Source organism: Erythranthe guttata, chromosome 7 (assembly GCF_056151865.1).
Source record: "Erythranthe guttata isolate IM_541 chromosome 7, IM_541, whole genome shotgun sequence".
Taxonomy (NCBI): Eukaryota; Viridiplantae; Streptophyta; class Magnoliopsida; order Lamiales; family Phrymaceae; genus Erythranthe; species Erythranthe guttata.
In genome coordinates, this window is record NC_142539.1 from 9,675,614 (window position 1) to 9,700,670 (window position 25,057).

The following is a 25,057-nucleotide window of genomic DNA, read 5'->3' on the forward strand; positions in this document are numbered from 1 at the left end:
TCTATGGTCTTTGGATCATAGGGTTATAAATGTGGGAGATTCTCATTCTATAATTTTCAATACGTGTCATGGCATAGGGTTATAAAGGTGGGATATTCTCACTCTATGGTCTGGGGATCATAGGGTTATAAAAGTGGGAATTTATCTCACTCTATGCGCTTGACAAATCTATGACGAAGAACTCCGACGAAAAGGGAAGTATATGATTGCTTTAATTTATGTTGCATGTATATGTATAATAAAAATATATATGTATATATATGTATGCTCTATGTGTTATGTGTATTCTATAATACTTCAAGATTCTCATTGAGTCCTCAAAGGCTCATATAGGTGTTGTATGTTTGTAGGTATACCCGATTTGGAGCGCGAGGAGAGAAGTTGGGAATCGAGCTTTAGAATCGGGAGGAGATCATATGGAGGGGTTGTGGATTGTGTTTGCTCTCAACCTAGTTATGTGGTTTTATTTGTATAATATGCTTGTAAAAACTTTTGATACGGTTTTAGGTATTTTCTACCGATCGCTTCCTCCGGTCGATGGAAATTATTAAAAGACAATATGTGTAATAGTAATTAGGATTACCCTCTTTTGGATATTTAAATCGGTAATCCGCAGTATTTTGTAGACGAAAGCGAATTTTACCAACCATATGCATGCATGCTTTTCGGCTAGTAATTTCTTCGTGTCTTGTCTCGATTTTTGAAAATTGTTTTTATATAGGTGCTCTGCTTAGAAAATCATGAAATTTAGTGAGTCTCTGCATCTCTCTATTCTCATCATTTTGATAGGTCTTCTGCATGAATTGGGTAAGTGTTTAATTAGTTATGAATTATTCCTCACTACTGCACTAAAAGAGGGTTAATCTAGTGTTTTCTGTTATAACTGGAGTAAACTCAAATTCCCTGTTTCCACTTGGAGAATGTTTTAAACTTGTTTCTCTGCCTTGGGATAAAATTTTGGTAGTTTTTGGGTCATTGAGAAATTTATTAGGAAATTTCAAAACTCCCTCCTCTGTTCTGGATTTTAAATTGAGTGTCTGTGCCATTTTATTTATTTCTCCTATGTGGTCAAACATATTTCAAAACTGTTTTAACTGAGTGATTTAAACCCATGTTAGATAGTATGGTATTATTTTGGAGTCATTTGAATGACTAGTTTAAGAGGAATTAGGTTTTAAAGTTTCTCCACCGAATCTGTCCGAATTTTAATTAGGTCCATCATACCTAGTTATTTTCTAGTCTTGCATGTAGTATGTATTTGTGTTAATTGATTGATTATGGTTTAGCATAGTGTGAGCTCACTCCCTCTAATTTAAAAAGAATTTTTTTTACGTAAATTTATATCCATGATAATCATTTTTAAAAGTCTTCCGCTGAGATTATATATAATAAAGAGTAATCGAGAGAGGGATGTCACACCAGGTCTGTAAAATGTGTGTTTTTGGGCTATCCAGAGGGGGTTAAGGGTTATAGGTGCTTGCTTAAGGGTGAACAGGGATATAAAACTGTGATTAGTAGAAATGTGATATTCAACGAAAATGAGTTTCCTTGTCTATATGTTGTTTGTTCTGAGTCTTCCTCTAGTGAGGTGGAGACTTTCCCTGTAATTCCTGCTCAACATGAAAATGTGTCTGATAGTGAAACTGATAACAATGTGGCCCGATAGTAATGTTTTGATCAAAATGCTAATACTGATGTGCCTTATGTGGATAATCTTGGTGATTACCAACTTGCTAGGGACAAAAGTAGAAGGAACATCATTTGTCATCATCATTTAGATGATTATCAGCTTGCTTCTTATGTGTTTCATGTTTTTGGGTCTCTAGATGGTAATGAACCTAAGTCTTATAGGGAAGCTCTTAAATCTAATGAATCTGTCTCTTGGTTAAAGGCTATGAATAAAGAAATTGAATCTTTGCATGTTAACCATACTTAAATTCTTGTGCCAAAACCTGCTGAGTGCTCTTTAGTTGATTGTAAATGGCTATATAAGGTGAAGCATGAATCTGATTCTATTAGATATAAGGCTAGGCTAGTGGCTAAGGGGTTTACTCGAAAAGAAGGAATTGATTATACAGAAATATTTGCTCCTGTTGTGAAATTTATTACTGTTAGAATAATGCTTGCTCTAATTGCTCAATTTGATTGGGAATTAAAACATATGGATGTGAAAATTTCATTTCTCCATGGTGAATTAGATACGCAAATATACACGAAACAAGCTGAAGGTTTTCTTGATAGGAAACATCCTGATTATGTGTGCCTGTTGAAAATATCTCTATATGGTCTTAAGCAGTCCCCTAGGCAGTGGAATAAGAGATTTGATGCATGTATGAAGTCCATGAAGTTTAATAGAAGTTCCTATGATCCATGCTTGTACTTCAATCAATCTGCTCATATTCCTGTTTTCTAGCTTCTTTATGTGGATGATATGATAATGACTAGTCCTTGCATTAAAACAGTCAATCATGTTAATAAGTGTCTCAGTGATGAATTTGACATGAAATTACTTGGTAATGCTAAAAGGATACTTGGCATGGGATATAATCAGAGATAGAAAATGTTGTTCATTGTTTCTGAATCAATCTTCTTATACTAAAAAAATTATTGAAAAGTTTTCTATGCAATCTGCAAAATCTGTATCTGTACCTCTTGTTTCTCACTTTATGCTAAGTAAGGAACAGTCTCCCAAGATTGAACCTGAAATCTCTGAGATAAAGAATGTGCCATATGCTAATGCTATAGGATCTGTTTTGTACTTGATGGTTAGCACTAGGCCAGACATTGTTTATTCTGTAAGTTATCATAATAGGTACATGTCTAGTCCAGGTTTGCCTCATTGGGAGGCTCTTAAATGGTTGCTTAGATACTTAAAATGATCTGTTAAAACTGGCTTGTTGTTTTCTAAGTGTAAAACTGATAGTGAACTCTGTGGGTATGTAGATTCTAATTTTGCCAATGATAGGAACAGTAGAAAATCCTCCACTTCTTATGTGTTTACTCTGAATGGTTCTTGTGTTAGCTGGAAATCTCAGCTTCAAAGCATTGTTGCTCTGTCTAATACTGAGGCAGAGTATGTAGCTACTACAGAAGCTATTAAAGAAGCTATCTGGCTAAAAGGACTGTTGCTTGAAATTGGTTTTCTGAGAAACAGAGTGGTAGTCTTTTCTGACAGTCAATCTGGTATCCACTTGTGCAAAAATCCTGTCTTCCACGATAGAACTATACACATTGAGATTAAATTTCATTTCATTAGGAGAATTGTGGAAGAAGGGATTATTGGTCTTGAGAAAATCCCATCAGAGTGTTGGGATGTGAAGCCCAGGATTCCATGAAAATTCGCAAGAGGTTCTAGATTAGCCAGTTTTAATTTTATTAACATGCTTTGATTAGATTCGTTTAAAGTAGAATAAATCTAATCTAGCAACTTATAGTTTTCACGAGCAGATTCGTTTCTATCTTCGGCGCACGAACGAGGATCCACACCAAGCCTTCAATCCTCGAAAAACTGCTGTCCAGAAATTTACAGCCCTCTTCCTTCACCGATATCTCCGAAATACATGATCTGATTAAGAAACCCTTCAGAAAGATTATAGATATATGGGTTAGCAAGCTAGTGTATAAATTTCAAGCCAATCGGACAAACAATTGATTTATGGTGAATTTCTTCGCAGGACTGCTCAAACATTTCGGGAATAATAATTTGCTCTAAAAACCTGTAGTCTTCTATTGTATATCTCGAATTAATATTCTTTTACAAGGGTGGACTTTTACTTGATGAAATCTTAATCTATAATCGAGAAACTTACAGAGAAACGAAGAAGAGAAAAATATTTTTTTCTCCACGAGAAATAGGCGTGTACTATTATATTCCTCTCTCATCAACCTAATCTCTATTATATATAGCACAAGGAATTAGAGTCACACATAGAGAGGATTACATGAAAACAAATCCCACTCCTTCTATAACTCTATATAGTCGAAAATTGCAATCCAATGGGGACTTAATTTTCGGCTATATTAATTTCAATATATAATATTGGTTTAACTTTTATTTCTCGATTAATTAGAAAATCCATTAGGGTACAATAGGGACTAAAGGAGAAAATATAAATCGGGCAACTAATAATTAATTAAATCCAAACTCTTAAAAGAATTCATTTAATTAATCATTAAATAATTATTTATTTTCCACTACCAAATAATTATTGAACTCCCGTTTATATTCTCAAATATTATATTCGAGCTCCGATCGATCATTACTTAGATTCTCCCCACATTAAGATATGTTATAACCATCAAATAATTTAAATAAATTAAATGGTTTGTTTTCATGAGTCTTACCCGCTTAACTTATTTGAGTATGCCGGATACGAAATCCACCTGGCCAGGACTTGACATAAAAAAATCTTATAAGCTACTCAAGGGTTATTAGCAATCTCACATTTCAGAGATGTGGATTCCTTTCGATAATTAATTTCCACCTATTAATTCTTAATGTCTCTACCCAACGCACCGGGCGCCATTTGACTTATGGCATCAAAGTAGAGACCGTCAATTAAATATGTACGTTAATTATCTAGGGATTAAGAGAGTAAGTAATTTACTGCCAACTAGAAATAATACAGTTTCATTTTGAACAGTGATGAAACAATTATTTCACTTTGTCCGGTTCAACACATGCCGGGTGTGCTAGCACAATAAGTCAAAACAATAACTACAAAAGTTATTCTCTATTTACTGTGATCAAGACCAATCAATTAAATATTGTGCTACAATCTTTTACCAATGGTCAGTCCATTTCCATCTAGATTGTGAACGTTTATCTTTATATTCTAAACGAACTTTCAAAATGATCTTTCTGTGCGCCGTAGCGCACCATCTCGAATACTATTAGAATATTAGACTTATGCTTTTAATTAATTGACAAATAATCAATTAAATGCATTGAATACCCTTATGGAGATTCTCCTAAAATGATAATACACTATTTTATTAATTCAATAATAAAATTATGTAGCTAAAAGCGAGACTTTTAGTCTGCTATCCTAACACAGAGTTCAACCCTGCTGATATGGGAACTAAGTGCTTACCAGTTGAGAATTTTGTTCTTGTTTGAAAAACTTGAACTTAATTTCAAAAGATTAAGCTGATGTGTGCTATTTTTCTGTTACAGTCTGTGTCACTGATCTTTGTGTGCTTTCTGTGTGATTGCTTTTATTCATGCTCTTCTCTATGACTCCAATGTGTCTATCTGTGTGATAGCATTTCTGCATTTTGTGTAAATGTAGAAAAACGTTGTGATTTACCTGTGACTTCCTTTGTGAAACCAGAAAGATGTACTAGTATTACTCTGTGTTTTACTTGTATGTCAAAAACAACAATGATGACTTCCAAAACAAACCAATAAATTCACTAATGATACACTTTGGTCCAAGGTGGAGATTTGTTGAGGTTGTGGCCCATTGTGTTTGGGCATGTAGCCCAATTTCTCATTTAATACACACACTTACTAAATGAATGGCCCAACAGTTGATAAGCCCATTTGTGGGAATGTGCCGGAAGGCTTAATCCAAGCCCTTGGATTAAGTCATGTGATCCTGGCCATTGATTCTTTCTAACTCTCCCTCTCCCTTGTACTCCACTTTGCCCGTTTTGTGCCCTAGACAATCTTTGTTCTCCGTTTTTGTACCCTTCTTTCTTCTCTTTACTCCTTTTGCTCCAGCATCCATGGGTCAAACACCGCCGTCCTTGGCCGTGCTTGTCCTAGCGGTAGTCCCTTCAACAGTTACCTTTGACTGGAGCTCCTATTTAATGCGGGGAGTGAAGTGGCAGAGGGTAAGACCTAGAGAAAAACCCTAGATTCTAAAGCCTTGTCCCTCTCTTCTATGAGTTGGGTCTGTGGTGAGAGGGTGAATTGTTGAGTGCCTCGTTTTCTTGGTCTTACCTCTAATTTGGGTGGGCTGGGGTTTAAGAGCGAGAGATCTGTTCTCTGTTGGTGCAATCTTAGTGGGGTGTGCGTAAGCTTTGAGACCTCTGTGGATCTCTGGTGTGAATCGGTTTGGAAGACTGAGCTGTGACTTGTTCACTATTATTTCACTCTTTCATTCTTCTATTCATATCTCTTTATTTATGTTTGAATCTTATTCTACCATCTCTTTGTGAATTATGACATTATGTGTTTCTGTAAGATTCTTCGAGTGGAATTACAACAGTGAGGCGGCACAATATGAGTAAAATAAGGAGAGGAAAAAGAGGATTGAAACGTGTGAATACGCAGAAGATAATAATAAGGAAAATGATGAATACATAATGACTTTTAGTAAATGTAGAACATTTTATTTTATTTTAATTATTATCCTTATTTTAGAATGTATTTTAGTAGCTATAGACATTTTATTTTAAAAATTAATTTTCATCAAATATTTATCATTAACCGTCTAGAGAACTACATTTATTATCTACAATTTTCAGTCTCAACACATCTGAAGAAACCCTTTAAATTCGTTTATACTACAAAATATTTTGTTCGATGGAAAATATTTACTATAATTGACTTCTTTAAAGGGCTCGAGATGATCCTGGTCCAAAGTAGTAATAGAAATATTATATATTATAAAATATGGCACATAAAATAGAAAACAGGAAATTTGGCACATAAAACAGGAAAGAAAAAATCGCCCCGAAATGAATTTGTTTACCTCATTTTCAGGCTTATCATCCTCCAAAACCAATAAATTCATATTCTTGGTGATTAATGATGATTAATTGTGTGATATTCTTCCAAAATAATGGTAATGTAGACTTATAAAAAAAGAGTTTGAAACAGTAAGGATAGATATATTAGATTTTGAATTTTTTTTAAATGTCCCACATTTACTAAAACACGTCCTGCATTTATCACCACCCTAATAATAAACTGTGTAACAAATGTCTTAAATATAAACCAAATAGAAGTTGACCGGAGATCGTGTGTTGAAATTGGTTATACAGATCGTGTTTTCAGTTATTCAAACATGTACATGTTTTCTTTTTTCCATTTACTTTTGATCGTGTAGATGAAAACTGTCAAAAAAATAGCAGAAAAAACCGACAACAAAATTGACAAAAGAGCCCCTAAGGTTATAAATATTCACAAAAATAGGATTAGGGTTTCGGGGAAAAACCTTTCTTTAAGATACAAAGATAAAGGAAAAATTCATGTATATGACAAAATTACCCCCAATAATTTACACTCAATTCTAAATTGTAACCCCAATTTAATCAATTTTGATCACAAAAATCCAATTTTGACTTTTTTTTTCAAAAATCAAAAAATATTTTTTTGCCGCCGGCCTCCAGCGTTGACTTTTCGATTTTCTTTTATTTTTCTGGTCTGTTTTTTACGCCGCCTCCGGCATGACTTTTTTTCTTTTCTTTTATGGTCTATTTTTTGCCGCTGCGGATTCCGGCGTTGACATTTTTTTAGTGTTTTTTTTTACGCCTGCCGCTAAACGTTGACCGTAATTGTGCTGTCATTAACGGTAATTATACTGTCACTGACAGTAAATTACCGTAATTATACTGTCACTGACAGTACATTAACGTAATTGTACTGTCGTTGACAATACATTTATGTAATTGTACTGCCGTTGACAGTACAATTATAGTCAATGACAATATTATTATTATTTTTTTGTTAATTTTTTTTGATTTGTTGACAAGTCAACGTAATTATATTACTGTGTTGACAGTAAAATAACCGTAAACACAATAATATTACTGTCAACCACATCAATATTATTAGTTTTTTGGATTTTTTTTTTGTTTTGTTTGAGTTATTCACGGAGTAACGTAATAATATTACTGTCTATTATTGTAATATTAGTGTAAACACAATAATATTACTGTGGTTGACGGTAATATTACTATTGTTATAGTAATATTACTGTCAACCACATCAATGTTATTATTTTTTTGGGTTTTTTTGTTTTGTTTGAGTTATTCACGAAGTAAAGTAATAATATCACTTTCTATTATTGTAATATTATTGTTCACACAATAACATTATTGTGGTTGACGGTAATATTACTGTTGTTATAGTAATATTACTGTCACTCACATTAATATTAATTCTTTTGACTTTTTATTATGTTTACCTTTGTTGAACGGTCAACATATTAATATTACTCTATTACACAATAATAATGAGTTTTGTTGTGTTAATATTATTGTGCTAGAGATTAGTATAGCAATATTACTGTGTTAAACTGTAGTATAGTTAATTTTACTGTCTTGAACAATAATATAGTTAATATTATTGTTGATCACTGTTGAGTGTATATTTTACACTCAATGTATACTTTCTTACGAGGATTTTTGTATATTTTTATTGATTTAATGGTTCTTAATGAGTGGTTTATTATATTTTATGTACAATTTGAAGATTTGGGAGTTCCAAGGATCAAACGAGCGAAAAAAGGTAAAAAACGGGCAAACACTGAAGAAAACATTCGAAGGCTGAAAATTGGTCTGGTGCGGCCGTGCGAGATTTAGCCTATTTCTGGCACAGCTGTGCCAACTGCAGAATTTGGTCGGAAAGCTTCGGCCATTCTCGCGGCCGCAGTGTGAAAACACGCTGGAAGCAATTTTGGACTTTTAATCACACAAGGAAACCTAATTCTTCTACCAAGTTGAGACATCTATTTAAGGGCAAAGACCAAGCACGAATTAGAGGACTTTACACACAATCTTAGAGGAAGAGGAGCGAGAGAACGGAGAATCGAAGACGGAGAACTGACAAATCTTCATCATAATTCTTCTTTCATCTATCTTTTCTAAATCTATGTCTTTTAATATTTTTATGATGTTTTTCGTAGAGAACATGAGTAGCTAAGCTTTTAATCTATGATTTTATTGGAACCCTATGTGGTGATTCAAACCTATTTTTCTAATATTATGCAAGTTTAAATTCCATGATTATTTCTTCCATTTGATCTTAATTAGCGCATGAACCTAGCTAATTTATGTTGCTATGTGTTATTGTTAGAATTGATTGATAGATCGTTTTAATAATTAGAACAGGGATATAAGAGCCTTCGAGTAGTTTTTAGCGGATGAGTGTGTTAATTGCATGTATTATCATAGACATACAGATAATACCTTAGGTAGCCGTTTACGAGACTTGTTATTTAATGATTTATTCATAATTAGTTTGCATAGACATACAGTGAATCAGTTATAAATAATAGACTCATAATACACGCGACAGCGGGTTATGAGTAATTGAGTGTCTCGGGTTAATAATCGGGAATCGTAACTTGCATGATAAAGGTTTAATTGGGTGAAGAATTATAGCATAGGGGGAAGATAAAATCCTAGATCCGTTTTTATATTGATATTTTCTCGTGATTATTTGCTTTCATAATTAGTTTAATTATTTAGTAGATTAAATTTGACAACCTTGCGTAGGCTGGATAAAAATCATAGTTGTTAGAATTTGGTACTTAAAAATCGTAGTATTCCTTGTGGGATCGACATCCGACTCTCACGAGTCCACTTTTACAACTTGTTTGCAATACGTGCACTTGCGTGTTAGGTATTTAGCCCAACAAGTTTTTGGCGCCGTTGCCGGGGAATACGGCTAAATTATCTATTTGTTCTAATATTAAATTTAAGCAATTTTTCTTACTTCAGCCGTTTTATTTATTTTATTATTTTATTTGCTTATTTTATTTTTATTATTTTTGTTTTAGGTACTTTTTATGCGAAGAGGACACGGCACGAACTTGCTACCTTTTGATCCCGAAATTGAGCGAACGTTTAGGCACGCCAGGAGAAATCAACGGTTAGCTCAAAACGTTCCCGCAACAATGGAATAAGAAAATAATCGCAGGGGAGACGACCAAGGACGCTTACTAAATGCGGAAGAAAATATCATCAACGAGCAAGAGCAACGTCAGGTCATTAATCCACCACCTCGTTAACGAGCATTGCATGAGTAGACCGTTCCGACACTCAATGGGTTTCAATCAAGCATCCTGCAGCCCCCTATTGAGGCCAATAATTTTGAAATTCAAGCGGGACTCCTTACTATGCTCCAAAACAATGGGTTGTTTAGCGGATTAGCTCATGAAGATCCGCATCTCCACTTGGTCAACTTTCTCGAAACGTGTGATTCACATAAAATGAACGGAGTATCACCTGAAGCACTGCAACTCCGCCTTTTCAAGCACTCTTTACAAGGAGCAGCCCGAGAATGGTTACAAACTCGTGCACCGCACTCCATCTTGTCTTGGCCCTAGCTAGCACAACTTTTCATGAACACATACAACTCCCCAACCAAAACTGAAAAAATCCGGAGAGAAATACAAAACTTCATACAAGAAGCCGGTGAAGCGTTATTCGAGACGTGGGAGCGGTTCAAACAACTAATTCGAAGATGCCCGAATCACGGACTTCAAGAGTAGCGCCAGCTGCAAATATTCTACGATGGATTGGAAGATAACTCGAGGACTATGCTTGACTCTGAAGCTGGAGGAATGTTCATGAGTTTGACCTATGACGAAGCATACGAACTGTTGGAGGGAATCGCTAAAAATAAATACATGCGGGCATCGGACCAATCAAATAGTGGAGCCAATAAGACGGGAGGAATGTTAGATGTTAGAATCCGAGAGGATTCTAATTTCGGTTTTTCAGCACGTGTGTGAAAACCGTGTATAAAAACTAGGGAAGTTTCCTTAGTTCTTTAAACTCTTATTTTGTCATAAATTTATTTAATTGCCTAGGTGTTTTGTTAACAAGGAATTTTCTTGAGAAAGACTTTCCTTTGTTACACAACTCCTTTCCTTACGTGAGATTACAACTAACCTAATGGGCTCTTATCTTTTGTAGGGCTCTACTATTCTCAGCTAAAGGAAGTATAAAAAGAGGAGCATCAACGTATTTGAAGGCTGTCCCTTTTATTTGAGAGAAAAACTATTTTCTGCTCTTACGTTGCTGCTCCTGAGTTGTGATCTTATTCGAGAAGAAAAACACAGCAAAAGATTTGCTTCTTTCACGCGAAAAGAAGATCGGTTCTTCGGGAGGAGAACTCAGAAGATCTCGGGAGGAGGTCGACCCGCCGACTGAGGGACTCAGCGTTGAAGGAATTTCAACCGTGCGGATCAAGGGACGTGCTGCAAAGTGAAGCTTGTTAATTCAGCGTAGTATACAAGAACGGCGTCGACAAAGAGGGAGTCTTTGCATTTCGATTAAGTCCTATTATTGTATTCGTAAAACTAAAGATTAGTAAATTTCATTTGCAGGTCCCCGTGGATGTAGGGTACAATTGTATCCGAACCACTTTAAAATTTGTGTCTTTTTATTACTGTTTCATTAACTGTTGCAACTCTTCGTAAAACAGTAAAACGGTATTTAAAACTGAATCTGGAATTCATCGGACACAAATATATATAATTAATTTGCACGAAATAATTCTAACAATTGACATCAAGAGCCTGTCACTAAATACACCTAGTGAGATTTTGGGAACTAATTACTCTTATTTTGTGCAGATATGAATACCCAACGAGAAGGAGCTTCAACTACTCGTCCACCTCTCCTAATCGGCTCCAACTACTCATACTGGAAATCAAAAATGAAGATGTTTATCAAATCCATAGATGAGAGAGCATGGCGCGCCATCATAACTGGTTGGACACCTCCCATGATCAAAGGAGAAGATAAAGTGGAAGTATTCAAACCAGAAGCAGATTGGAGTGATGGAGAGATACTACTCGCAAACTACAACTCAAGGGCCCTAAACGCGATCTTTAGTGGTGTTGATGATAATCAATTTAAACTAATAGCTTCGTGTGAATCTGCAAAAAGAGCTTGGGAAATCCTTCAAGTCACATACGAAGGAACGTCAACTGTAAGGACATCCAAGTTACAGATGTTGGCCACCAAATTCGAAAATTTGAAGATGGAGGAGAATGAGACGATCACTGACTTCCATGCTAAACTATGTGATATCTCCAATGAATCATACGCGCTCGGTGAACCCTACTCGGAAAGCAAACTAGTGAGAAAAGCGATGCGCTCATTACCTGAAAGATTTGCTTACCGAATTGCTGCCATTGAAGAAGTCAGGGATGTTGACACGCTCAAACTAGACGAACTCATGGGAAAACTTCTAGCACAAGAACTCAATCATGGTGAAAATCATCGTGAAAAGCCTAGAGAAAAGAAGATAGCCTTTCAAGCAGAAACTTCATATGCAACACCCCAAAATTCATCAACTCAAGAAGATGAGCAGACGGTAGAAGAATCCTTGGCACTACTATCGAAAAACTTTGGGAAATTTCTCAAAAAAATCGGTAAAAGGGGAAACCTTCCCAACACAGGGAAACCCGTGAACTTGCAAAACTCTAGGAGAAATTCAAATCAAGATAACTCAGAGGAGTCAAAACCGAGAAGAATACAGTGCCGAGAATGCGAAGGCTTTGGTCACATTCAATCAGAATGCGCAAACACCCTGAAGAAAAAGAAAAGAATGTCACTTACTACTGTTTGGAGCGATGAAGAAGAATCTGATGATGACCAAGGAAACAACGATCAAGTCACTAACTTTGTGGCATTCAGCAGCAAAGTTCCTCTGGACAGCTCAGAATCAACTGTTGCAACAGTCTGTAAAACAGAATCCAGGTATGAAAATGTGTGTTCTGATTATGACAAAAATCTAAACGAAAATTCTTCTTTTGCAGAGGATCCGAACAACAGCAGTGATGAGGAAGAACCAACCTTGGATGAAGTAAAGGAGGTATATGAAAAAATGTACCAAAAATGGCTCGACGTTGTTAAGGTAAATAACTTCCTGGAAAAGGAGAAGCTTGTACTTATAGAGGGAAACAAGACACTAAAGGTAAGAATCTCTACTCTTGAGGAGAGGGTCATATCTAGTGATCAAGAGAAAAATTGTTTACAGGCTAAACTTACTCAAACTCAAGAAGCAATTGCAAAATTGAACATTGGTAGAGGTAATCTAGATGAAATCTTAAACAACAATAAGCCAAACTATAATCGTCTAGGCATAGGAGGAAGTCAGCTACCCAAAGTTGATCTAAAGCGAAAGGAAGATCAAAACAGAAAAATCAACTTTGTTAAACAAGCTTCTGTCGCACAAACAGTTGCATTTGTTGAAGCAACGAAGCACCATTCAAAGAAAAGGTTTATTCCCACCTGTTTTTTCTGCCAAAATCCAGGTCACATACGCCCTAGATGTTTCAAATATTTAAAACTTGTGAAAAAACTAGTGGCTCGTTCTCTGTACTCTGCTAGGGCTGGTTACTTTCCCGCACCCTCTCAAAAACCCAAAAATAAAATTGATATTTCAAATAGGCCTCAGCAAAAAATTTGGGTTGAAAAGTCCACGTTTAAATGTTTATCTGCCATTACTTCTTTAAAAGCAAGTACTGCTAATGATTGGTATTTTGACAGTGGCTGTTCACGACATATGACCGGTGTTAAAGAGTTTCTGAAAATCTACCAACAAATCACCGGTGGAGCTGTTACCTTTGGAAACGGGAAAAAGGGTGAAGTGCTAGGGAAAGGATCGCTAAATCATGAGAATCTGCCAAAGCTGAAGAATGTACTACTTGTAGAAGGACTCACGTCAAATCTGATAAGCATCAGCCAGTTATGTGATCAAGATCTTGAAGTCAGATTCAACAAATTCGCGTGTCGAGTCTTAGACAAAGACGAGAATTGTGTCATTCAAGGAACCCGATCATCAGACAACTGCTATATTCTTGTATCTGCTGGTATGAACTGTTTCAACAGTTTGTCAGACTCTACAGTGCTATGGCACAAAAGGTTAGGACATCTGAACTTTGATAATCTCGTAAAAATTTCCAGCAGCGAGTATGTTAGAGGTCTGCCCAAACTCACTAAAGAAGTAGGAAGAATATGTGGTGATTGCAAAATGGGTAAACAAATCAAAAATTCACACAGGGCTTTAGCTAATGTGAGAACCAGTAGAAACCTAGAACTTCTACACATGGACCTTATGGGACCAATGCAAGTAGAAAGTATAGGTGGAAAACGGTACATATTCGTGTGTGTAGATGATTTTTCCAGATTTACTTGGGTAGAATTTATTAGGGAAAAATCTGATTCTTTTGATGTGTTTAAAAAACTGTGCAAAAAGGTGAGTGTTGAGAAACAGCGTGACATTGAGAGAATTAAGAGCGATCATGGGAGAGAATTTGAAAATTCTTTATTTACTAACTTTTGTGAAAAATATGGAATATCTCATGAATTCTCCGCACCTAAAACACCTCAACAAAATGGAGTGTTTGAACGCAAAATCGCACTCTGCAAGAAATGGCCAGGGTCATGATGAACGCAAAGGAGATTGCTCCTCGATTTTGGGCAGAAGCAGTTAACACTGCATGTCATATCATAAATCGAGTTTATCTTCGACCAGGTACCACTAAAACTCCCTACGAAATTTGGACAGGTAAAAAACCTCAACTCAGCTATCTTCGTACTTTTGGTTGCACTTGTTATATTCTGAATGACAGAGAACAGCTTGGGAAATTCCATGCTAGAAGTGATCAAGGAATATTCTTAGGCTACTCTCGAAATAGTCATGCTTATAGAATATTCAATCTTAGAACTAAATCCGTGATGGAATCTGCATACGTTCAATTTGATGATTTTAACAATAATGCAGGTCCACTAGAAGAAGAACCAGCAAAGGAATAAGATAACAACTCTAGTGTCACACCAACAGTTCCAACAGTTGATGCAACCTCTATCATTTCAGAAGAAAGTGACGCTGATTCTGAAACAGGAGATGAAGCTGAAGTCAGCCCTCTCGAAATGGATGACCAAACTCACAGGGAACCCTAAAAAAGAGTCAAGAAGAATCATCCAGTGGATCAAGTCATTGGTCCGGTAGAAGAAGGAATTCAAACCAGAGGTAAACCCAAGGTAGACTACAAGGAAATGGCAAGGTATGTTTGTTTCACTTCGACTATAGAACCCAAAAACGTTAAAGAAGCCTTGTTAGATGAGTATTGGATTCAAGCCATGCATGAGGAACTGGAACAATTCGTTCGAAATGACGTTTGGGTTTTGGTTCCTAGGCCTGATAATGTCAATATAATAGGTACAAAATGGGTCTTTAAAAATAAGTCTGATGAACATGGGAATATCGTTCGTAACAAAGCTAGATTAGTTGCACAAGGCTATAGTCAAATCGAAGGCATTGACTTCGATGAAACTTTTGCTCCTGTTGCTAGACTAGAATCTGTTCGATTACTCCTTGCCATTGCTTGTTTTCTAAAAATCAAACTTTTTCAAATGGACGTCAAAAGCGCCTTCTTAAATGGTATTTTAAAAGAAGAAGTTTATGTTGAACAACCCAAAGGATTTCAAGATCCACATCATCCCAAGTACGTTTTTAAATTGAACAAAGCCCTGTATGGTCTCAAACAAGCGCCTCGAGCGTGGTATGAGCGTCTTACATAATTTTTATCTCACAAGGGATACACTAGGGGTAGCGTTGATCGAACTCTCTTCTTTAAAAAATCAAAGGGAGACATCCTGATTGCTCAAATTTATGTTGACGATATTGTTTTTGGGTCTACCTCTCAAACAAAAATTGAAGAATTTGTTAAACAAATGTCTAGTGAATTTGAAATGAGCATGGTTGGGGAACTTACGTATTTTTTAGGTCTTCAAGTTAAACAAATGAGTGATGGAATTTTCATAACTCAATCCAAGTATGCTAAAAATCTTGTCAAACGATTTGGTTTGGAATCTGCAAAAACTGTTAGAACTCCTATGGGAACGAATGACAAACTGTCGCGACAGTTGGATGCAACCTCTGTGGATCCCACACTTTATCGAAGCATGATAGGTAGTCTACTGTATCTTACTTCTAGCAGACCAGATATATGCTATAGTGTTGGAGTTTGTGCCAGGTATCAATCAAACCCCAAGGAATGTCACCTAAGTGCTGTCAAAAGAATCATTCGCTACGTAAGTGGAACAACTGATTTCGGTATTTGGTATTCCATGGATACTAACACAACACTTGCAGGTTTTAGCGATGCTGATTGGGCAAGTGATGCAGACGATCGAAAAAGCACGACGGGAGGATGTTTCTATCTTGGGAATAATCTCGTCTCCTGGTACAGCAAAAAGCAGAATAGTATCTCACTTTCCACTGCCGAATCCGAATATATCGCTGCAGGTAGTTGTTGTGTTCAACTCTTATGGATGAAACAAATGGTATTAGTCAAGATTTATTGCATATTTATTGTGACAATATGAGTGCAATTAATATTTCCAAGAATCCAGTACAGCACTCTCGAACTAAGCATATTGAAATTCGCTACCATTTCATTAGAAATCTAGTAGAGGAAGGAACTGTCTCATTCGAGTATGTCACAACGGAGAAACAACTTGCTGACATCTTTACTAAACCCCTAGATGCACAAAGGTTCGATTCCTTGCAAAATTCGCTTGGAATCTGTATTGTCTGACCTGTGCAGTTGCATAAACTGTTGCAACAGTCTGTGTCCAGACTTGCAACTTTTAAAGTTTTATGGACACATCACGCATACTGCATTTTGTTCATCTAGGTTATGCATTAGACATACTGCATGTGATGAGACCCCTTGTGTATTGGATACTATCTGTACTTTCGAATTGTGTGAGGTAGAAGTTCATCAATCCCCAAATGATAGCTACAGAGGCTTTAGTTTATTTACTACCCTTCACAGTCTTGTCATGGTTGAACGCTCTCATAAGGAAAAGCTGCCGCTCCAAATGAGTAAAAGCTACTCTTGAATTTTCGTTAATACGATATATAATGTCAATCAATTGGTCTGTGAATAGTTCGAAGCCTTTTTGAGTTGAGTCAGTAAATCACGTGGCCGAAAGCTCGCTACAGGGCTCAATTAGAAAGCCCAGGGGACTACACATTGCACGACCATTATAAATTGTATATACGGTCAGTGAATAGTTCGAAGCCTTTTTGAGTCGAGCCGGTAAACCACATGACCGAACACTCACTACACGACTCAATTAGAAAGCCCAGGGGACTACACATTGCACGACCATAACTATCTCGCTATTTTAATTGCTCTGCTCTTCATGAAAAAGCTACCATTGGTAGTGTGTGTATGCTACCTAATAAGAGTGTTTTTGTGCTTGATATGAGGATACTAAATTTGTTGTTAGTCTCCTTAGTCTGTCTCTTGGAGCTTGCTTTTTGTTAAAATTGAAGATAAACCCCATGGTTTGATAGTCCTAATAGTATCCTATTCACTTGTGTTTATTCACTCATATTTCTTTCTCCTTATCACGTTTATTTTTCGTCTTAGTTATTTGCCTCTGCATGTTAGGAATTTATTTATTTATTTAAACAAAAAAAAAAAAAAAAATCCGGGGTGGGTTCGTAATTTTTGGCGGCAATATATTTCTTCGGAGTAACTCATTGTTCTGAGCATTTTTTTCTTCTCGAAGTTTATTTGAACTGTGTTGGGCTTCATATGTAAAAGTTGAGAGTTGCTGTATCTGCATTTGATTTTCATAAATTGAATTTATTGTAAGCATAATTATTTTATTTGCAATTCTCTCACTTGACAATTCCTAATTGCTAAACTACCCATGAGCAGACCAACAGTCATCCTTGGAGAATCCCGTGTTCATTTTTTTCTCTCCAATTCATCTTCTTCCCTACTGCTCTGTTTGCTTCCTCTTCTTCTTTTGCAGCAAAACCCAAAAAATTCAACACAATCGAAGGGAATCAACAACATCGTCATGGGCAAACGACAAAACATCGGTGGTTCATCCTCGTCGTCCAAAAGGAGGACTTCTCGACCAGCGACGACATCTCCGGCGCATCCGCCGCCGCCTCGCCGCTCCGGTCGCCGATCTGCCTTTGGGGAGCCGTGTGATGCCGTGCCCCTCGCATTTTGGGAGCCCCCACTCCTCCTCACGGCCGCCTCCGCTGAAAATTTTGGCAATCTGCCAGTTGCTTTGGCTCCTAGGGTTTCTCCACCGCCGTCGCCGCCAGTCTCGCCGCCGTCACCGTTCACCTATTCTCCACCATCTCCTCCACTGCCACACTCTCCGGCTGCCCAATCGTCACCACCACCGTGTGCACCGCCACCTCGCCGCTCTCGTCGCCGCGCTACTCACTCTGCCTCGCCTTCCGCTACTCCCACCACCGCTGGTAACTCTGCATCGGATCCCGTTGTGCCTATCTCTGCTGTCGATGCTTTTAATTCTCGGTTCTTTCTCCGAGCGCATCAAACCCGGTGGCGACTGAATCTCTCACGTTGAAAGACAAGTGGTTCATGATTTTTACGCCAACCTCACTAGTGGGGTCTCTGAAAAATAAAAAAAATCGACTATTTTAGTGCCCTTGCTCAGAAAGGGGGAGATTATTCTTGAGGGGGAGTTGACAACGAAGCATCAACCCAGGAGGAACCGCATACAGGGGGAGCTGATGCAGCTGCTGGAACTACTACTGATCCAACTGTTGTTGCTCCAACTGTTCCAACAGTTGATAGTAAATGTAGAACATTTTATTTTATTTTAATTATTATCCTTATTTTAGAATGTATTTTAGTAGCTATAGACATTTTATTTTAAAAATTAATTTTCATCAAATATTTATCATTAACCGTCTATAGAACTACATTTATTATCTACAATTTTCAGTCTCAACACATCTGAAGAAACCCTTTAAATTCGTTTATACTACAAAATATTTTGTTCGATGGAAAATATTTACTATAATTGACTTCTTTAAAGGGCTCGAGATGATCCTGGTCCAAAGTAGCAATAGAAATATTATATATTATAAAATATGGCACATAAAATAGAAAACAGGAAATTTGGCACATAAAACAGGAAAGAAAAAATCGCCCCGAAATGAATTTGTTTACCTCATTTTCAGGCTTATCATCCTCCAAAACCAATAAATTCATATTCTTGGTGATTAATGATGATTAATTGTGTGATATTCTTCCAAAATAATGGTAATGTAGACTTATAAAAAAAGAGTTTGAAACAGTAAGGATAGATATATTAGATTTTGAATTTTTTTTAAATGTCCCACATTTACTAAAACACGTCCTGCATTTATCACCACCCTAATAATAAACTGTGTAACAAATGTCTTAAATATAAACCAAATAGAAGTTGACCGGAGATCGTGTGTTGAAATTGGTTATACAGATCGTGTTTTCAGTTATTCAAACATGTACATGTTTTCTTTTTTCCATTTACTTTTGATCGTGTAGATGAAAACTGTCAAAAAAATAGCAGAAAAAACCGACAACAAAATTGACAAAAGAGCCCCTAAGGTTATAAATATTCACAAAAATAGGATTAGGGTTTCGGGGAAAAACCTTTCTTTAAGATACAAAGATAAAGGAAAAATTCATGTATATGACAAAATTACCCCCAATAATTTACACTCAATTCTAAATTGTAACCCCAATTTAATCAATTTTGATCACAAAAATCCAATTTTGACTTTTTTTTTCAAAAATCAAAAAATATTTTTTTGCCGCCGGCCTCCAGCGTTGACTTTTCGATTTTCTTTTATTTTTCTGGTCTGTTTTTTACGCCGCCTCCGGCATGACTTTTTTTCTTTTCTTTTATGGTCTATTTTTTGCCGCTGCGGATTCCGGCGTTTACATTTTTTTAGTGTTTTTTTTACGCCTGCCGCTAAACGTTGACCGTAATTGTGCTGTCATTAACGGTAATTATACTGTCACTGACAGTAAATTACCGTAATTATACTGTCACTGACAGTACATTAACGTAATTGTACTGTCGTTGACAATACATTTATGTAATTGTACTGCCGTTGACAGTACAATTATAGTCAATGACAATATTATTATTATTTTTTTGTTAATTTTTTTTGATTTGTTGACAAGTCAACGTAATTATATTACTGTCGTTGACAGTAAAATAACCGTAAACACAATAATATTACTGTCAACCACATCAATATTATTAGTTTTTTGGATTTTTTTTTTGTTTTGTTTGAGTTATTCACGGAGTAACGTAATAATATTACTGTCTATTATTGTAATATTAGTGTAAACACAATAATATTACTGTGGTTGACGGTAATATTAGTATTGTTATAGTAATATTACTGTCAACCACATCAATATTATTATTTTTTTGGGTTTTTTTGTTTTGTTTGAGTTATTCACGAAGTAAAGTAATAATATCACTTTCTATTATTGTAATATTATTGTACACACAATAACATTATTGTGGTTGACGGTAATATTACTGTTGTTATAGTAATATTACTGTCACTCACATTAATATTAATTCTTTTGACTTTTTATTATGTTTACCTTTGTTGAACGGTCAACATATTAATATTACTCCATTACACAATAATAATGAGTTTTGTTATGTTAATATTATTGTGCTAGAGATTAGTATAGCAATATTACTGTGTTAAACTGTAGTATAGTTAATTTTACTGTCTTGAACAATAATATAGTTAATATTATTGTTGATCACTGTTGAGTGTATATTTTACACTCAATGTATACTTTCTTACGAGGATTTTTGTATATTTTTATTGATTTAATGGTTCTTAATGAGTGGTTTAATATATTTTATGTACAATTTGAAGATTTGGGAGTTCCAAGGATCAAACGAGCGAAAACAGGTCAAAAACGGGCAAACACTGAAGAAAACATTCGAAGGCTGAAAATTGGTCTGGTGCGGCCGTGCGAGATTTAGCCTATTTCTGGCACAGCCGTGCCAACTGCAGAATTTGGTCGGAAAGCTTCGGCGATTCTCGCGGCCGCAGTGTGAAAACACGCTAGAAGCAATTTTGGACTTTTAATCACACAAGGAAACCTAATTCTTCTACCAAGTTGAGACATCTATTTAAGGGCAAAGACCAAGCACGAATTAGAGGACTTTACACACAATCTTAGAGGAAGAGGAGCGAGAGAACGGAGAATCGAAGACGGAGAACTGACAAATCTTCATCATAATTCTTCTTTCATCTATCTTTTCTAAATCTATGTCTTTTAATATTTTTATGATGTTTTTCGTAGAGAACATGAGTAGCTAAGCTTTTAATCTATGATTTTATTGGAACCCTATGTGGTGATTCAAACCTATTTTTCTAATATTATGCAAGTTTAAATTCCATGATTATTTCTTCCATTTGATCTTAATTAGCGCATGAACCTAGCTAATTTATGTTGCTATGTGTTATTGTTAGAATTGATTGATAGATCGTTTTAATAATTAGAACAGGGATATAAGAGCCTTCGAGTAGTTTTTAGCGGATGAGTGTGTTAATTGCATGTATTATCATAGACATACAGATAATACCTTAGGTAGCCGTTTACGAGACTTGTTATTTAATGATTTATTCATAATTAGTTTGCATAGACATACAGTGAATCAGTTATAAATAATAGACTCATAATACACGCGACAGCGGGTTATGAGTAATTGAGTGTCTCGGGTTAATAATCGGGAATCGTAACTTGCATGATAAAGGTTTAATTGGGTGAAGAATTATAGCATAGGGGGAAGATAAAATCCTAGATCCGTTTTTATATTGATATTTTCTCGTGATTATTTGCTTTCATAATTAGTTTAATTATTTAGTAGATTAAATTTGACAACCTTGCGTAGGCTGGATAAAAATCATAGTTGTTAGAATTTGGTACTTAAAAATCGTAGTATTCCTTGTGGGATCGACATCCGACTCTCACGAGTCCACTTTTACAACTTGTTTGCAATACGTGCACTTGCGTGTTAGGTATTTAGCCCAACAAGTTTTTGGCGCCGTTGCCGGGGAATACGGCTAAATTATCTATTTGTTCTAATATTAAATTTAAGCAATTTTTCTTACTTCAGCCGTTTTATTTATTTTATTATTTTATTTGCTTATTTTATTTTTATTATTTTTGTTTTAGGTACTTTTTATGCGAAGAGGACACGGCACGAACTTGCTACCTTTTGATCCCGAAATTGAGCGAACGTTTAGGCATGCCAGGAGAAATCAACGGTTAGCTCAAAATGTTCCCGCAACAATGGAATAAAAAAATAATCGCAGGGGAGACGACCAAGGACGCTTACTAAATGCGGAAGAAAATATCATCAACGAGCAAGAGCAACGTCAGGTCATTAATCCACCACCTCGTTAACGAGCATTGCATGAGTAGACCGTTCCGACACTCAATGGGTTTCAATCAAGCATCCTGCAGCCCCCCATTGAGGCCAATAATTTTGAAATTCAAGCGGGACTCCTTACTATGCTCCAAAACAATGGGTTGTTTAGCGGATTAGCTCATGAAGATCCGCATCTCCACTTGGTCAACTTTCTCGAAACGTGTGATTCACATAAAATGAACGGAGTATCACCTGAAGCACTGCAACTCCGCCTTTTCAAGCACTCTTTACAAGGAGCAGCCCGAGAATGGTTACAAACTCGTGCACCGCACTCCATCTCGTCTTGGCCCTAGCTAGCACAACTTTTCATGAACACATACAACTCCCCAACCAAAACTGAAAAAATCCGGAGAGAAATACAAAACTTCATACAAGAAGCCGGTGAAGCGTTATTCGAGACGTGGGAGCGGTTCAAACAACTAATTCGAAGATGCCCGAATCACGGACTTCAAGAGTAGCGCCAGCTGCAAATATTCTACGATGGATTGGAAGATAACTCGAGGACTATGCTTGACTCTGAAGCTGGAGGAATGTTCATGAGTTTGACCTATGACGAAGCATACGAACTGTTGGAGGGAATCGCTAAAAATAAATACATGCGGGCATCGGACCAGTCAAATAGTGGAGCCAATAAGACGGGAGGAATGTTAGATGTTAGAATCCGAGAGGATTCTAATTTCGGTTTTTCAGCACGTGTGTGAAAACCGTGTATAAAAACTAGGGAAGTTTCCTTAGTTCTTTAAACTCTTATTTTGTCATAAATTTATTTAATTGCCTAGGTGTTTTGTTAACAAGGAATTTTCTTGAGAAAGACTTTCCTTTGTTACACAACTCCTTTCCTTACGTGAGATTACAACTAACCTAATGGGCTCTTATCTTTTGTAGGGCTCTACTATTCTCAGCTAAAGGAAGTATAAAAAGAGGAGCATCAACGTATTTGAAGGCTGTCCCTTTTATTTGAGAGAAAAACTATTTTCTGCTCTTACGTTGCTGCTCCTGAGTTGTGATCTTATTCGAGAAGAAAAACACAGCAAAAGATTTGCTTCTTTCACGCGAAAAGAAGATCGGTTCTTCGGGAGGAGAACTCAGAAGATCTCGGGAGGAGGTCGACCCGCCGACTGAGGGACTCAGCGTTGAAGGAATTTCAACCGTGCGGATCAAGGGACGTGCTGCAAAGTGAAGCTTGTTAATTCAGCGTAGTATACAAGAACGGCGTCGACAAAGAGGGAGTCTTTGCATTTCGATTAAGTCCTATTATTGTATTCGTAAAACTAAAGATTAGTAAATTTCATTTGCAGGTCCCCGTGGATGTAGGGTACAATTGTATCCGAACCACTTTAAAATTTGTGTCTTTTTATTACTGTTTCATTAACTGTTGCAACTCTTCGTAAAACAGTAAAACGGTATTTAAAACTGAATTTGGAATTCATCGGACACAAATATATATAATTAATTTGCACGAAATAATTCTAACATTAGAGTTAGGCGGGGTCACCGCAATCAATACCCAGTTAGAAAACCTATCAAAGCAAGTAGCAGCTTTGCAGACTCAGCAATTCTATGCAGTCCAAAGTCCCGACCAGTGCTTAGAAGAAACGAAGTCTCTAAATTACGTGAATGACATCAACCGACAACAGAGGAACCCGTACTCCAACACATATAATCTGGGATGGAATAATCACCCAAACTTTGGATGGGGAGGAAATCAGCAAGGACAAAGACAATCACCACCTCAAGGTGAACCTACAAGTTATTGACGGCCAGCTCCCGGATTCCAAAATCCACCTCAAGCTCAACCTCAAGGTGGAGATCTCGCAAATATCTTAGCACAATTCATGAAATCAACTCAAGCTTCCATCCGAAATTTGGAAACATAGATGGGTAAATTCGCAACCCAGCTAAACACGAGGCCATCAGGAGCATTGCCGTCGAATACGGAAGATCCTCGAAAGAGCAACATCGAGCAGTGCAATGCTGTAAGTTTAAGGAATGTGAGACAATTGGAGGAAGCCCCATGAAAAGAGAAGAGAAACACGGTAATCGAGAAGCCGAGGGTGATTGAGGAAAAAGAAGCAACTCAAGAAGAACCAACATTGACAGTGATTTCACGAGCCCCTCCAATTCCATATCCTCAAACGTTTCTCAAGAAGAAGCTCGATGCCGAATACCAAGGATTTTTGGACAAGTTGAAGGAAATTCACATAAATATCCCTTTTATCGAAGCACTTCAAAAGATGCCAAAGTGGGTGAAATTCCTCAAGGATCTCTTGACAAAGAGGAATAAATTGCAAGGGAACGAGATGATCCAACTCACGGAGCAATGCAGTGCAATTCGTACACGGACCCTTCCACAAAAACTCGGCGATCCAGGTAAGTTCACTATTCCTTGTACTATAGGAAGTAAAAATTTTAGATCGTTCATTGATTTTGGCGCTAGCATTAATCTTATGCCTTATTCCACTTATAAAGATCTTAGGTTAGGTGAGATTGAACCGACGGCTATAACTCTTCAATTAGCCGATAGGTCTTTAGTTTACCCATAAGGTATTTTGGAGAATGTGCTAGTAAAAGTGAACAAATTTATCTTCCCTGTTGATTTCGTTATACTTGATATAGATAAAGATAGGGAGATACCTCTTATTTTAGGGAGACCGTTTTTAGCCACGTCGAAAATTCTAATTGATTGTGCTAGTGGTGATCTTACAATGACGGTGCATGATCAAACGATCAAATTTAACGTTTTTAGTGCTAATAAAAATCCATGTGATAATAATGATTGTTTTGCTATTGATCTTATGGATTTTACAATTCATGAAAATTTTGATGTTTTGATCTT

At 36.5% G+C, this 25,057-nt stretch overlaps 1 protein-coding gene across 1 annotated transcript; it reads left to right on the plus strand.

Moving 5' to 3' along the window:
* Window positions 1-2,516: 2,516 nt before the first annotated feature.
* Window positions 2,517-14,730, plus strand: LOC105963014 (uncharacterized). The gene is made up of 4 exons (XM_088820275.1): window positions 2,517-2,829; window positions 2,944-3,183; window positions 11,538-14,067; window positions 14,547-14,730. Exons 1-4 carry the CDS (start codon window positions 2,517-2,519, stop codon window positions 14,728-14,730), a joined length of 3,267 nt encoding a protein of 1,088 aa, XP_088676401.1.
* Window positions 14,731-25,057: the final 10,327 nt, after the last annotated feature.

Bases quoted from the DNA above. Each gene is read 5' to 3' on its own strand.
- LOC105963014 (XM_088820275.1), top strand. From the start codon at position 2,517: ATGCTAAAAGGATACTTGGCATGGGATATAATCAGAGATAGAAAATGT. The intron at 3,184-11,537 runs GTATCCACTTGT...TATTTTGTGCAG, and splicing joins CTTTTCTGACAGTCAATCTG to ATATGAATACCCAACGAGAA. The intron at 14,068-14,546 runs GTACATATTCGT...TCTGAATGACAG, and splicing joins GAAAGTATAGGTGGAAAACG to AGAACAGCTTGGGAAATTCC.